Source organism: Lepidochelys kempii, chromosome 2, assembly GCF_965140285.1.
Source record: "Lepidochelys kempii isolate rLepKem1 chromosome 2, rLepKem1.hap1, whole genome shotgun sequence".
Taxonomy (NCBI): domain Eukaryota; kingdom Metazoa; phylum Chordata; order Testudines; family Cheloniidae; genus Lepidochelys; species Lepidochelys kempii.
The window spans coordinates 160,804,234-160,819,651 of record NC_136381.1 but is presented as its reverse complement, the minus strand read 5'-3'; the positions used below and the strand labels follow the sequence as shown (position 1 = coordinate 160,819,651).

General features: G+C 42.8%; 1 protein-coding gene across 6 annotated transcripts in view; it reads right to left on the bottom strand.

The window, feature by feature from the left end:
* PTPN3 (protein tyrosine phosphatase non-receptor type 3) overlaps window positions 1-15,418 on the bottom strand; it is a 278,122-nt gene that overhangs the window by 210,490 nt on the left and 52,214 nt on the right. For 4 of the 6 annotated variants that reach the window (XM_073332642.2, XM_073332646.2, XM_073332643.2 and 1 more), the window contains exon 2: window positions 8,361-8,515. In XM_073332642.2, the coding sequence (XP_073188743.1) occupies window positions 8,361-8,498 (138 nt within the window). In that variant the 5' untranslated portion in view covers window positions 8,499-8,515. Of the gene's footprint in view, window positions 1-7,143; window positions 7,227-7,557; window positions 7,637-8,360; window positions 8,516-15,418 lie in introns of those variants that run through there. The other 2 variants (XM_073332648.1, XM_073332647.1) reach the window with 2 other exon arrangements.

The following is a 15,418-nucleotide window of genomic DNA, read 5'->3' as shown; positions in this document are numbered from 1 at the left end:
TTTAAACATGCCCTCCACTGACCCCAACACTGAATTAAGTTTCAAGTTTTCAAGCTGTGATCTCTAAGTCTGCGGATTCTTCTAAGGAGATATCAGTTCCTAGATAACTACATTTTGGTACCTACACTGACTTCCTTCTTTACCTTCTGAGCTACTTCCTATAATTTCAAACATATACTGAGAAAGCTCCAACCTCAGTTTGGTTGTTAGTCGCAGGAATCAAAACATGGTAAGTTCTGTTTCACTCATGGTCAGTGATTGAAAAGTAATTTAAATCCATGGTCATTCTAGAAATCTGGCAAACACAATACAACACGAAAAAAGCAAATACGTTTTTACACTGAACAATCAAACCACCATTGTCAATTTAGGCCTGGGCTACACTACAAACTTAATCGACATAAGCCGCGTTAAGTTAATCTAATAATGCATGTGTCTACATTACCAAATCCCTTCCGCCAACCTAAGTGGCCTGTAAAGTCGACTGCTGTACTCCACCTCCACGAGAGGCATAGTATTTGATTAGATACCCACAGATTGACATGGGGATAGTGTAGACACTGCGTTGTATAATTCTAATGAACTGGCCTCCAGGAGGTGTCCCACAGTGCTCCGTTGTGACTGCTCTGGAGAGCACTTTCAACTCCACTGCACGTCAGCCAGGTAAACAGGAAACAGCCACTCCCCTGTTAAAGCCCCAGGAACTTTTGAATTTTCATTTCCTGTTTATGCAGTGTGGAGAGCTTGCCAGCACAGCTGATCATGGAGACTTAAGGCTGCAAACATGCTCCAGCATGGAGTACACAGGAGGTGGTGGATCTTATTGCTGTGTGAGGAGAAGAGTCTGTACAGGAAAAGCTCAGATCCAGCAGAAGAAACATGGACCTCTATACACCAAGATTGTGCGGGAATGAGGGAGAAGGGCTATATCAGGGACACACACCAGTGCAGTGTGAAAATAAAGGAGCTTCAGCTAGTGTACCAGAAGACAAGGGAGGCAAACAATCATTCTGGTTCTGCCCCACAGACACACTGTTTTTATGAGGAGCTGCATGCAATTCTCGGCGGTGACCCCATCACTCCAAATTGATTCCCCACTGACTGGTAGCAGTCTGGCGCTGCAAGCTTCCACAGAGCTATTGCCACTCGCTTTTCCACTGTCCTAGCAGCTCTCATTTCAGTATTGCTGTGCTTCAAGACTGGGGAAAGCTCTGCACACAGTCCCTGGAAATTGGCCTTATGCATTTGAAAGTTCTGCAGCTGGTACTCATCATCCCATAGATGCATAACAATGCAATCCCACTGGTCAGTGCTTGTTTCCCAGGCCCAGAAATGCCGCTCAACCATGTCAAGGTGACGCATAACTGGTGCCAGCAACTGTGAATTGCTCCGCCCTATGTCTTCCAGCAGGGCTGCTTGCATGTCATCACTTTGTTCCTTGCAGCAGCTCCTGTATCGGCTGTGTAAATACTGCAGAATAAGGCATGAGGTGTTTGTAATGCTCTCAACAACAGTGTACAGCTGAGCGAGGTCCATGCTTATCGTGCTATAGCATCTGCATGAATAACCCTGGCTTACGAAAAAAGGCGTGAAAAAGACTTGGTTTGTTTGCCATTGAAGGAGGGTGGTAAGTGTATCATGGGAGGCTAACGCCATGTTCCCATAATCACCTCCACCAATGTTTTGGTCCAATAAGGCATTGCAAGCCCAACCCAAAATTCCACTCGGCTACCTGCATTGTGGAATAGCTACCCACAGTGCAGTGCTCCATGCATCGATGCAAGCCCTGCTCGTGAGGATGCACTCCGCCAACACAATGAGCATAGAGTGGACACGCAAGATTGACTTGCTTAAATCAGAGGCTCAATGTCGACTTACATGAAGTGGACTTAGCTTTGTAGTGCAGACATTATTTTAGTGAAACAATTTTCCCATCACAACATTGCTTCATGGATCTTACTTTGTTCCATTTTTTTGTTCTGAATCCTTGGCCGACTGATATTCTCTCACATTTCAGGATGTCAGATTTAATATGAACTTACATTGTCCCCAAATGTCCCATGTGATGTTCATTCTTTTAAAAAGCTGGTAAACAAAAAGTATCAATACCATACACTGATTGTAAAAACTCAGACATTTCTTTGTATTTACAAAAGGCTAAAAGATAAAGATACAATTAAGATATCTAAGTTTAGCAACACTCACTGATAAGTTTGCACAAATGTTTTCATTTTAAGTGTCATCTTCAGTGACTTATACTTTTTCAATTATTTACCTTTGTGGCTGAAATTTGGTAGTGTTCTCTCAAGTCTGAATCACTTTGAAAAATGATAACCAAAATGTTTTTGCTATATTGAAGCTTTAAGAGTGAAAAAATACTACACTTCTCGTTGAAGGAGCTCCAGTGTATAATTAGCAGATAAGAACTTGGAATTTTGCAAGGATATAGCTTCTGTATTACAAACATGCCTTTAAATGGTTTAATGAAAATTGGTTGTGCTTTGTGAAACCGAAGGGTTTGGAAATGTTTGTGCATTGGGTTTGTGCATTGTAATTTGGTTGGGCACTGTGCATTGGAAGTGTTTGTGCACTGTGATGCGATCTAAGTCTGTCAGCATATCTGCACATACATATTCAGATTAGGAAAGTTCATAGACAGTGTTAGGCTTTTCTTCTATGATTAGTGAAAGTGCATGGAGAAGACAGGGCACTACAGGAATTCTGCTTTCTTCCATATTATGGTGTGCCTGGAATCAGAGAGCCTTCTGACTCATGGATTGTACATACTATGCAATACAGAGTATTCTTCTGCTGTTTAGCAAATATGGAATGTGGGGAACTTGGTTTCTTTCTTTTTCTTTTTAAAAGCCATAAGGAATAAACTATTTAAAGAATATTGAGGACACAGAGCAAAGAATTCAGTCAAAATTTGGCTGAGCCTCAGAGAAGCTTCTAAGACCCCGGGATGCTGGGGGAGCCAAAGCAGGAGGGGTATACAGTTCTGGAACTGGGACCAGCACATCCAGCGAATGGTGTGGCCTTTTGTCATTCTCGTGAGCATTGGAATGCGATGCTCCCCCATGGCTGAAACCTGTAGATAGTTTAGCATGTTCAGGCCAATGTATGGGGGGGTTCCTGGGCCAGGATCTGATTGTGGCCTGATTGCGGTACCCATGAGGTACTTTTTGAGGCGGAGAGCTCAGCCAGGCACCGACAGGGAGGGAGAGACAGATACTGCACGTGGACTTCCCCCAAACAGTATAAACAACGTTGTGCTTGTCACTGATAGAAAACAAGCAAGGGCAGAAAGTGCAGACTTTGAATCCTGGTATCTCCGAGATAATCTAGGACACAGACCTGGGTGCTAGAAAGGGTGAGAGGGATTGTTTGGTTGGAAAACCACCAAAGTGGCGTCCAAGTTTTTAATCCTACAAAACTTCTAGGACCTAGAAAATAATTGCAAAAAACAACAGAATACTAAATATGAACAAAGTAAAAACAGTTTTTCTAAGAAGTTTGGAAAATGTGTCACCAAGGATAAGAGGACAGCACAAGCTCCAACTCAGACCATACAGCAGTGAGAAGGAACTGGAGATGCGGTTGGTCTGTCCCACCCTTTATCGCCTTGGGCAAAACCACAAGGCAGTACAAGAGCACATGCGTGGACCGATGAGTAATACTACTTTGAAAAGCTCCAGCTCTGGGCACATGGCGGAATACAGTAGGGACCAATAGGGACCATCACTCAGAGAAGGAGGAACACATGATTTTTATCAGACAACAATGTCATGAAAAAAAGAAACAGAATTCTCAATTTAAAAAGCACAAAGCAAACAACTGAATAGGTGTGTTTTACCAAAAAAGTGATATTTACCTTCGAGGTCTTCATAGTAAATGCAGTAAAAATGGATAAGAAAGTCTACTCAGTTTGTTAACTCATACATCTGTATATCCAACAGTCTGAAATAATCACATTTTACAGTATATACAGAAACACATAATATGCAAATAAATTTAATTATGCTAGTGTTGTATGATTATCTCACAAAGAAAAGACAAACACTAAAAACTGTTTAATCATAGTGAGAGACATATGGGCATGCTCTTTAGTAATTGTTGCTCTTTAGTAATGGCTACATCTTCACTGCCAAAAAAGGTGTATTTTTATTCTAAAGTAACTAATGTGCATTTGTTATCTCACTGTAAAAATCCTAGCTGAGACAAGGCTCTGAGGGTTGGTTTTTTTTGTTTTTTACTGAAATACAGATAGGTGAGATCAACATAATATCTCCTCTATCTGTGTTTGACCTCACCTAGATAAACTGCTATAAGAACTACACAGCCTTGCCTCTACAGGGATTTTACAATGCAATAGGTAAACAACCAACCATCCACACTCATGCCCCACACCCATCTTTTCTTAGCAGTGAAGACACGGCCTGTAGTTTTCAGTATCAATATCGTCGCCCCATTTCAACCCAAGCCACTAGTCAAAGTTTGGAGCCCTATATATGTTTCAGTTGGGAGCAGAAACTGGAACTAGTCAGGTATTTTCTTGATGCAGTTTTTTTTCTATTTACAAAGAATACATAAAGTCTTGTGTGATTTCCTCTGTGTTTAGAGACACAACAGGAAATGGCTTCTTTTCCTCACGCCACCAAGAGCCCTCTTTTTTGCGTGTACTTCTGACCCAAAAACATCTTCCCAGGTTTCTTTCAGGACCACAAAATGATTTCTGCTGCTCCTTTAGGCTAGCTCTCTCTCCCCCCAACCTCTGTTCTCTCCGTTTTTCTGTTCTGCCTTCCCCCATATTCCCACGCCTATTCAAAACAATACTCAGCCAAAAAGCTCCTGGGCAGGTTCACATACTCTTTTTGTCTTAGGTGAAGGTTTTAACAATCTAAACCAAGGTTCCAACCAGCTCATAACAATATTTTTAATTAAGTGCCTCCCATTAGAGGATTATCTGAGTATTCCAAGCACAAAGGAGATGACTGTCAATGGTCACCTAATCACTTTTGCTTAAGGGTCACTTAGGGACAATGGCTCAATCCCATTCCTCTCCTCAGACAGCCTATAAAACTGGTTTGACTAGGGGGACCAAAGCCCATGGACATGTGAAGAAGTCTTTTGGAAAACAACCTGGCAGGGTTTGAAAGGGAAATTTCACTGAGGCAGATAGAACACCAGCTGAAACACGCTCAGCGATTAGGAACCCACCATGGTATCTGAAGAAAGTAAGCCTGTCTAGGATGCCATTATGGAACAGAAGAACATCAGGTAAGAGAGAAATGCATACAGAAAGGTTTAAAATCCTTTTCTCTTTAATGCTTTATTCCAACTGCTTAGTAAAAATTCTTTAAGTAGGTTGTTAGTCTATATCATGGGTCAAAGACTCCCAAAGGGAGGAAAGGCAGTTGCCTGAAACCAACTGAACCTGCAGCGTGACAAGAGGTTGGTATACATGGGATAGCGTATGCAGGTGCTGCTGGTCTGAGAGTGGCAGAATTGTGAAATTCCAAACAAGCAAAAATGGGCTAAAAGCCCAAGATGTGAGGTGCATGCACTCAGAGACCAGAAAGTAGACAGAGACTTAGTTAGCCCTATAACTGGGATACAGACTTGTCTAGATTTGCATAAAATAATTCGATAAAATCACAACCATGTTAGATTATTTGTCTGAGTTCAACTAGACCAATTGCATGACACTGCCATTTAGGACCAAAAGGTGCTTTAAACTCAATATATTGTAGTAAGTAAGATGCCTCCATTAAGTTTTGCTTTGGTACTAAATTCTAGAAAGGGTTTATGCTATTTGAAATGCTAATTTGTGCATAGTAAACAGCTCTGATCTGAGAGGCATCTTGTACAGTGCAACTTGTCTCAGAGTATTTGCTTCGAAAACTTGAGACTTGCAGATCCAACATACAAAATATTGCTGTAATTAGACTAATGGACAAAAAAGGAAAAATTGTAACATTCCAAGATACGGTCCCTCTTCATTTTACTCAGAGGCAGGAATAGGGAAGAGGGTCTGGTTTAATATTACTTCAAGGTACAGTATTTGGCTAATACATGAATCATAGAAATGTAGGACTGGAAGGAACCTTGTCAGGCCATCTAGTCCAGTGCCATGCACTGAGGGAGGACTAAGTATTATCTATTCTAGACCATACCTGACAGGTGTTGTCTAACCTGTTCTTAAAAGCCTCCAATAACAGAGATTTCTCAACCTCCCTAGGTAATTTGGTCCACTGCTTAACTCCTCTTACAGTCAGAAAGTTTTTCCTAATGTCTAGCCTAAATCTCCTTTGTTGCAATTTCAGCCCACTACTTCTTGTCCTATCCTCTGTGGATAAGAAGAACAATTTATCACCCTCCTCTTTATCGCAACCTCTTATGTACTTGAAGACTTATGTCTCCCCTCAAGTCTTCTCTTCTCCAGACTAAACAAATCCAATTTTTTCAATCTTTCCTTCTAAGTCATGTTTTCTAGACCTTCAATCACTTTTGTTGCCCTCCTCTGGACTTTCTCCAATTTGTCCACATTTTTTCCCAAAGTGTGATGCCCAGAATTGGACACAGTACTCCAGTTCAGACCCTATTGGTGCTGAGTAGAGATGAAGAATTACTTCTCTTCTCTTGCTAACACATCCCAGAATGACATTTGCTTTTTTTGCAACAGTATTACCTTGTTGTACCATATTTAGTTTGTAATTAAATATGTAGTTTTGTAACCTTCAGATCCTTTCCTGCAGTACCCTTATCTACGCAGTAGATTCCCATTTTGTATTTATGTGATTATTTCTTCCTAAGTGTAGTACTTTCATTTGTTCCTTATTGCTTCCCATGGAATATTACTTACCAATTCTCTGGAGTTTGTTAAAGTCTGCCTTCATAAAGTCCCTTGTCTTTATTCTGCTGTTTTCCCTCATGCCATTCCTTAAAACTATAAATGCTATTATTTCAGGATCAGTTTCACCCAAGCTGCCTTCCACCTTCAAATTCTCAATCAGATCCTCCCTATTAGTCAGAATCAACTCTAGAAGAGTCTCTTCCCTCCCTCATGGCTCTCTCCACCATCTGCAGTAAAAAGTTATCTCCAATACATTCCAAGAATTTGTTAGATAATCTGTGCCCTACTGTATTATTTTTCCAACAGATGTCTGGGTAGTTGAAGTCCCACATCACCACCGAGTCCTGTTCTTTGGGTATTTGGGTAGGACCTTGGTAAAGAAGATCAATAGTTTCAGCCACAGTAATAGGACATTTAATGTTTATTACCTCTGACAAGAAGTTTTAAAAAATTTTAATAGGACACAGCTGATCAGGCTATTTAATTGATTTGTTTTATTACAATACTTTGGCAATTTCCGCTAGAAAAAGTCAAGTCAGTTTTAATAATGAGGGTTTTATACCAGTAGCTTGTTACTCTTCAGAGCAGTTTTTTAATAATGCTTTTATTTTTTTTTTAAATGGCTAATTGGTTAATTTCCATCAAAAGGGAAAACCTGATTCCCTGCAAATCAAATTGGCTATTGGAATTGGTACATTCACCTTTCATGAAGGTTTTGTGTTATCTTCTCTGGGAGCATATCCCTACTTTAACCAGGCCAAATCTACTCTTCAAATCAAGCTGTAATACAAACCAGAAGGATTCATAATAGCAAACTTCTTCCAAATGCAATATGGTTGAGTTTCAAATTCTCTTTATTTACCCAAAATCAACCCACAGATGTGCAGGAGCCTGACAATGTGAATTGTCCTCTTAAATCATGCTCCTATTCTCCCACCCATCATCTACCTCCCACTTGTATAAGAAGGGAGAAAGGGGAAGTTGCCAAGCATCTCGAAAGATGAAAGAGCATTGAAGAAAAAAAGGAAGAGAAGTGGTCATTCCAACTCCTCTAAGAAAGCAAGCACTGACATGGCTGCACCTGCTTATCAGGCACATTCCCTAAAACACCCCTCTTCAGTGTTACCACAAGATAGATAAAAATGGGCTCCCCCAATCAAATTCAGAAGCCTCACTCATTTATCTACAAATGATCATTCACAACGGGTAACATCCAATAAAAACTTAGCTTTATCCAGTTCCCACATCACCCAAGTGATCCATCTCCCGGATACATTCTGCACGAAATAAGTTTACTACTAACCGATATCAACGGATAGAAAGACAGCTGAAATATCAGATTTGCATATTCACTTCATAACCAATGACTATGAAATATCCCATGATAGAAAAGTACATCTTCAATCCCAGATATAAACCATTTGCCTAATAACTCAAAGATTTGATCCTCAGATTTTAACCTCAAGTTTTAAGCCAATGTGAAAAAAAAGTCTTCAGAACTTACATTGACTTTGAAGCTTTGTACTGAGCCATCCAAAAAGTGGACACTACAGATGATCTCTGATCGGGTTTTCTCTTTTGGTAGTTCTGATGCTCGTATATTATTTATCCTCCCACCTAACGCTCGTAACCGGGAGTTCATAACTATTGCTGAATAGCCTGTAAAACAAAAAAATATATTTGGTAAATTCCTTAAGATACACTAAACAGAACAATTTCATCCATACTTTTCAGAGAACCACAGAAACACACAACCCCCCAAAACAAAGCAAGGCCCTGAATTACACAAAAATGTTACACTGGTTTAACTAAAATGTGTTTAAAAAACAACTTAGTTGAGCCTGTGCAGATCCCTCATATAGGCCAATTGTAAAGTAATAAAAGTGAGCTATGCAAGCCAATTGTGATGTAAGTGAGTCTATACAGGGGCTTGCACAATTTTTAAACCAACTGTAGTTAAACCAGTATAAGTTGTTTGGACCAGACTTATGTAATTACCTTAATTTTAAAACAGGAATGTACACTCATTCTACATTACACAAAATGATTGATCTAAGCATTAAGAAAATGACCTTAGAAACTCTTTCTAATAAATTCATTACACATTATGGAAGTATGGTTTGCAGAAACTCTACATTCTCTATACAAGTTTCATTCTACTCATTTAACTATTTTTTTAAGAATAAAATAAAAACTAAGTGAAAGCTTAGAGTTGTGTCACTCTTTCAAACAACATTTTGTTGCAGAAATGCAACAAATGATTATTCTTAAAGTACATGATTATAATTTTTTTATAAGACTGAAAATATAGACTCAGTCAATATGAAGCCAAGATGTTATCACTACAGAGAACGCCCCCCACGCCACCCCCACCTCCAAGATGGAAATAAGGTTTGGTTTCAAAATATTTTTAAAAGATACCCAGAACCCAGGATGAGCAATCTTATAGTTTGTAAAAACCAAAAAAAAAAAAAAAAAGATACAGCAAGGGAGGGATTAAGAAAGCGGTTACATACACGGAGTCTCTAAATATTTCACTGAAGACAATCAAATCTCTTCACTACATCAGTTTACCAACTGGCAACACAGATTGCAAAACTGACTGTCAACTCACACACCAGATAATGTATAGGTTAATTGCCAACCTTACCAAAGAAAGAAAAAAAGTACTTGTGGCACCTTAGAGACTAACAAATTTATTTGAGCATAAGCTTTCGTAAGCTACAGCTCACTTCATCAGATGCATACAGTAGAAAATACAGTGGGGAGATTTATATACACAGAGAACATGAAACAATGGGTGTTACCATACACACTGTAACGAGTGTGATCACTTAAGGTGAGCTATTACCAGTAGGAGGGGGGCGGGGAGGGCGGAGAAACCAACTTTTTGTAGTGATAATCAAGGTGGGCCATTTCCAGCAGTTGACAAGAACAAAAAAACTTCAAAACAGACTCCAACGAGAGGCTGCTGAATTGGAATTAATTTGCAAACTGGATACAATTAACTTAGGCTTGAATAAAGACTGGGAGTGGATGTGTCATTACACAAAGTAAAACTATTTCCCCACGTTTATTCCCCGCTGCCCCACTGTTCCTCACATGTTCTTGTCTACTTTAAAATAGACTTTAAATTCAAAGCACCGACCTCTTCCACTTGAATTCAGTAACTGGTAGCAGTAGCAGGCTGTCATATTACATAGACCAGCCATTAGATGTGAAAGAAACATTTTTTTAGTGTGATTCGCAGCTATTTGCTAGACAGCAGAGGTATTTTGAGACTAAGGAATCCTTGGGTCAATTCCATGTTCTGGAGGGAATATGTTCTACTGTTTACAGACCTGTCTGCCCATGTGCCCCCACTCATCTCTGTGCCCCCCTCTGATCCTATGCCCACTCCCTCTCTTCATATGTCCTCGTCTCCCCTATGCTTTCCAGTCAGGATACCTGTACTCCACCAGGGAGAACACAGAGCACAAGAGTCTCCTGTTCTCGGTTCTGATGCCTAGTTCCCTTACTGGTGGGAAAAGCGAGGGGGAAAAAAGGCCTGAGCGACCCCAGCAGCCATGGAATGAAGGATGCTCAGTGCAGACAGTCTCTGGAGATTTTAGCTGCCAAATTCTAACAAGCCTCCATTAAGAATAGATTTTCAGAGAGGCTTATAATCTGGTCAAATTTACACCTGTTACTTATCTTTTTGAGCTCTCCGTATTAGATGTAATAGAGTAGCATTTTATCAGTGATCAAGGGCTATTAAATTAAATTGGGTAAAACTCAAGGTCCATGTAACTAAAAGCAAGTGTGGTATGGTACATTTATTATAGAAAGAACCGTTTTATAACAAGTAACTATGAAAAAATAACCACTAATCTTTACAGAACTAAACTGTACACAGTAGCATGAATAGTCCCATTCTAATTTCACAATGAAATCCTCTCTCTCTCAGTGTGTCTAACAGATTATCTGGATACCCTAAGCAATACTTCAGGTAACTTTGCTAGACTGGTTTGTCCTATCAGAAAATAGCCCCTGAGGATTCTGCAAGCTCCACATCTCTCGTAAATGGTTTCCAAGTTCCTCAAAATCCTTTCACTACCCGCAGGGTATGGCTACACTTGCAGATGTAGAGTGCTGTGAGTTAAACCTGTCTTTGTACAGCGCAGTAGGGAAAGCGCTGCAGTCTGTCCACACTGACAGCACACTGGCATGGCCACATTTGTGGCACTTGCAGCAGCATTGGGAGCGGTGCATTGTGGCCAGCTATCCCAGAGAGCAACTCTTCCCATTCTGGCACTGTGACTTATGGGAAGGGGGCGGGGAGTGCGGAGCATTCTGGGTCCTGTCCCAATGCCCCGTGATGTATCAATTCACATCCCAGCATTCCCTTTGCTTCCTTCCACATTTGGCGCTATCTTTCAATGGTTTTTGTACTGAGCTCTCTGTCTTCCCTTTCGGTCTATGGGAATGGAGCCTGAACTGCTGAGGAATATGCTGACAAGTCTCAAGAGCACATCACGTTTGGCAGTTGAGTTATTCCTTATGATCCAAAGTGACAGTGAGGGCACCGACAATGATATCGACTCGAGTAATGCATATGACACGAGTTTGCTTGTGGCATTCACGGACATGCTCACCACCATGGAACGCCGCTTTTGAGCTCGGGAAACAAGCACTGAGTGGTGGAATCACATCGTCATGCAAGTCTGGGATGATGAACAGTGGCTACAGAACTTTCAGATAAGAAAAGCCACTTTCATGGGACTGTGTGAGGAGCTTGCCCCCACCCTGCGGCGCAAGGACACGAGATTGAGAGCTGCCCTGATGGTGGAGAAGAGGGTGACTATCGAAATCCGGAAGCTGGCAATTCCAGACAGCTACCAATGGGCTGCTAACCAGTTTGGAGTGGGGAAGTCGACCGCTGGAATCGTGTTGATGCAAGTTTGCAGAGCCATTAATCGCATCCTGCTCAGAAGAACCATGACTCTGGGTAACATGCATGACATTGTGGCTGGCTTTGCACAAATGGGTTTCCCTAACTGCGGAGGGGCGATAGATGGCACGCATATTCCAATTCTGGCACCAGCCCACCTAGCCTCCAAGTATGTTAATCGAAGGGCTATTTCTCTATGGTTCTCCAGACGCTTGTGGATCACCGTGGGCGTTTCATTGACATTAATGCAGGCTGGCCCGGAATGGTGCATGACTTACGCATCTTTCGGAACACCGGCCTGTTCAGGAAGCTGCAAGCTGGAACTTTTTTCCCAGACCAGAAGATTACCGTAGGGGAAGTCAACATGCCCATTGTGATCCTTAGAGACTCCGCTTACCCTTGAATGCTGTGGGTCATGAAACCCTACACAGGGAGCCTTGACAGCAGCAAGGAGCGGTTCAACAACAGGCTGAGCCGGTGCAGAGTGACTGTGGAGTGTGCTTCTGGCCGTTTAAAGGGCCGCTGATGCTCTCTGTATGCGAAGCTGGACCTGGCTGATGACAGCATCCCCACTGTTATATCTGCATGCTGTACCCTCCATAACATTTGTGAAGGGAAGGGTGAAAGATTCACTCAGGCATGGAACTCGGAGGTTCAACACCTGGAGGCTGAATTTGAACAGCCAGAGAACAGGGCTATTAAAGGGGCCCAGCGTGGGGCTGCAAGGATTAGGGATGTCTTGAGGGAGCAATTTGAGGCTGAAAGCCACCAATAATGTGTGGTGCCCTGCACGGAAGTGAAATGCCGTGGTTCCAATGTTAGTAGGAATCTGTGTTTGTTACAATGACTTGCAGTGCCTGTTGCCTTCCTGGGCTAAGGTATCTTTTATTTTATGCAATAATAAAGAATGTTTTCAAAGCCAAAAAATCCATTTATTGTAAAGAAAATTCATTTATTGAAAAGAGAGACAACTGCTTGGGAAACGGAAAGGGCAAGGGGGTGGGGAACAGTACAATCACAGATCTGCGTATGTCCTGTCTGGAGTGCTGCGCAATGAGTGCTGCACTTCAGGATGGCTGTACTGCATGGTGATGGGGATTGAGGGCAGTGGGTAAGGGTCATAGTTTTCAGGGCTGGGTGGTGAAGCTACAGGTGTTGGAGGCAGCTGGTGGTGGTAAGAACCCTAATGATGGGGGGAAAGTGTGTTGGAGGTGACATGGGGGCACAACGGAAAGAGTTTTGGGACAATGGCTGCAGGGGCATGGTAGTGCTCCGCCTGCATGGCTACGAGCGTCTGTATCAAGTCCGCTTGGCTCTTCATGATGCTTAGCAGCCACACCGTGCTTTGGTGCCGGCGATCCGCATTCTGCTGGCGGACCCTCCTTTCACTCTCCCGCCACTCCTGAACTTTTTGATTTTCATTACTTGAATGCTGCATTACTTCATGCAACATGTCTTCCTTGCTTCTACGTGGCCTCTTTCTGATTCTTTGGTGTCTTTCAGACGGTAATAACACGGATGGCTGAGATCTCAAGGTTGCATCTGTAAAAGCAAAATGCAACACTTAACAGAGGCAACATTGTTCACACCAGAGAGAGTTATGATTCCCCCGTACTTAAGGAAAGCAAGCACAGTCTACACACTAGCATAATTTGCCTGTCCCAAAGCAAGCACACACAACTCATGGGAGCCCCAAAATCGTGAGTAAGCACAGGGTCAAGCGTGACTGATTGTTTCATGGCTGTACTATCCTCTGGGTTTCTGTGCCTTGGGGAGAGCCAACAGCAGCAAGGGACCCCTATACTGAATACTGTCCCCACATTTTCCACAGGAGTTCGTCCTGGAAGATATCTCGCTGCTGAGGGTGACCTGGGAAGCAAGGGAGGGTCATCTACTGCAATGTGGTTTCCGCCCTGGCCCATATGCTCCTTGCCTGTGTGCAGCAATGATCCCCCAGCCCCTCACAGCAGAGTGGCGTGGACAAGTTAGCCTGACTGGGACAAGAACCACAGTGGCTCTCCCAAGAAACCTGCGCAAGCGCATTGCCTAAGTTCTGAGTGAGACCTTTGAAGAGATCACGGAGACTGATTACCGTGATGTGATAGAGCACATCAAGGTATGCCTGCAGCCCTAACCCTCCTCTCCCCAAGAGCCCGCACCGAATAACTTCCTTCCCAAAATAAAAGCCGCTTACCGGGAACCTCCTCTGGTGTTTGTCCTTCCCCAAGCACCGGCTGCCGCGACTGGCTACCTTCCTCCTCGCTTGAGAACAGCTCCTGGCTGCATGCATCTAGGGATTCCGGGGTGTCTTCCTCCGCCTCAGCACCCTCACTCCTGCTTTGCTCCTCTTTCTCCTGCCTTGTTGAACTAGGCTCTGAAGTCTCCATGGTGGCACTCTGAGTGGAGGTGGAGTCGCCCCCAAGTATCATGTGCAGCTCTTTGTAGAAATGGCAGGTCACAGGGGCAGCACCGGCATGTCTGTTTGCCTCGCAGGCTTTGCGGTAGGCATTCCACAATTCCTTCACTTTAATCCTGCACTGCAGTGCATCGCGGTCATGGCCCCCTTCCATCATGTCACTTGGTATCTGCCCAAAGATTTCATAATTCCTACAACTGGAGCGCAGCTGGGACTGGACAGCTTCCTTCCCCCCCAAACACTCATGAGGTCCAGCAACTCACCACTGCTCCATACTTGGGCTCGCCTGAGGAGTGGAAGAATGGTCACCTGGAAAGATTCGCTGATAGCACTCCAAGCCAGGCTGAGCAAACAGGAAGGGATTTTTCAAAATTCCCAGAGAATTTGAAGGGCAGGTCTGACGGTTGGTCACCTGAGGGCAGGGCAGTAGAGTTCAAGGTGATGACCAGAGTGGCTAGCACAGGCATCACAGGACACTTCTGGAGGCCAATCAGAGCGCACTATAGGACCAGACCGTCCACACTGGCGCCACAGCTGTCCAGCGGGGGTGCAAACATTATTCCACTCGCTGAGGTGGAGTATCAGCAGTGATGTATCCGCGGAGTCAGAGCACTCTACATGCCTTGCCAGTGTGGACGGGTAGTGAACTAGTGCGCCCGGGGCTCCTTTATTGCGCTATAACTCGCAAGTGTAACCAAGGCCTCAGTAATTTGTAGCTCACCCTCTGAGCCTGAGGCCAAATTCCTACTGAACCTTGCCACCAAGGAAAGTTTGTCAGAGATGGCATTAGAACGGACATTCCTTTTGTGTAGAATGACAGTGAAATGTCATGACTAAATTTTCCATAATATAGCTAGAATTCTGAATGCCATCAAAGAGAATGTATAATGTGTCTTATGATCACTGAACTTTCAGGTGTCTCCTCAAAAGAATCTGAACGAGCTTTTTCTATGCCACAAACCCATTAGTCACACTTCTTAAAGTATTTATAGAAGGTCTCTAGCAATTACAGGTGACACCTGTTTGGCTGCTCTATTTTGCCATTATGTATATAACATACATTTTTGTGAGGTGCTTATAGTTAAGACAGATAAATTTATACTCTGCCTAACACTTTATGTTATATTTATTAGGGGGATCATATGCTGAATCCTCCAAATAATAAAACTGGGAAATTCAGCACAAGCAATATAAAGAATAACCAATTTGCACCGGG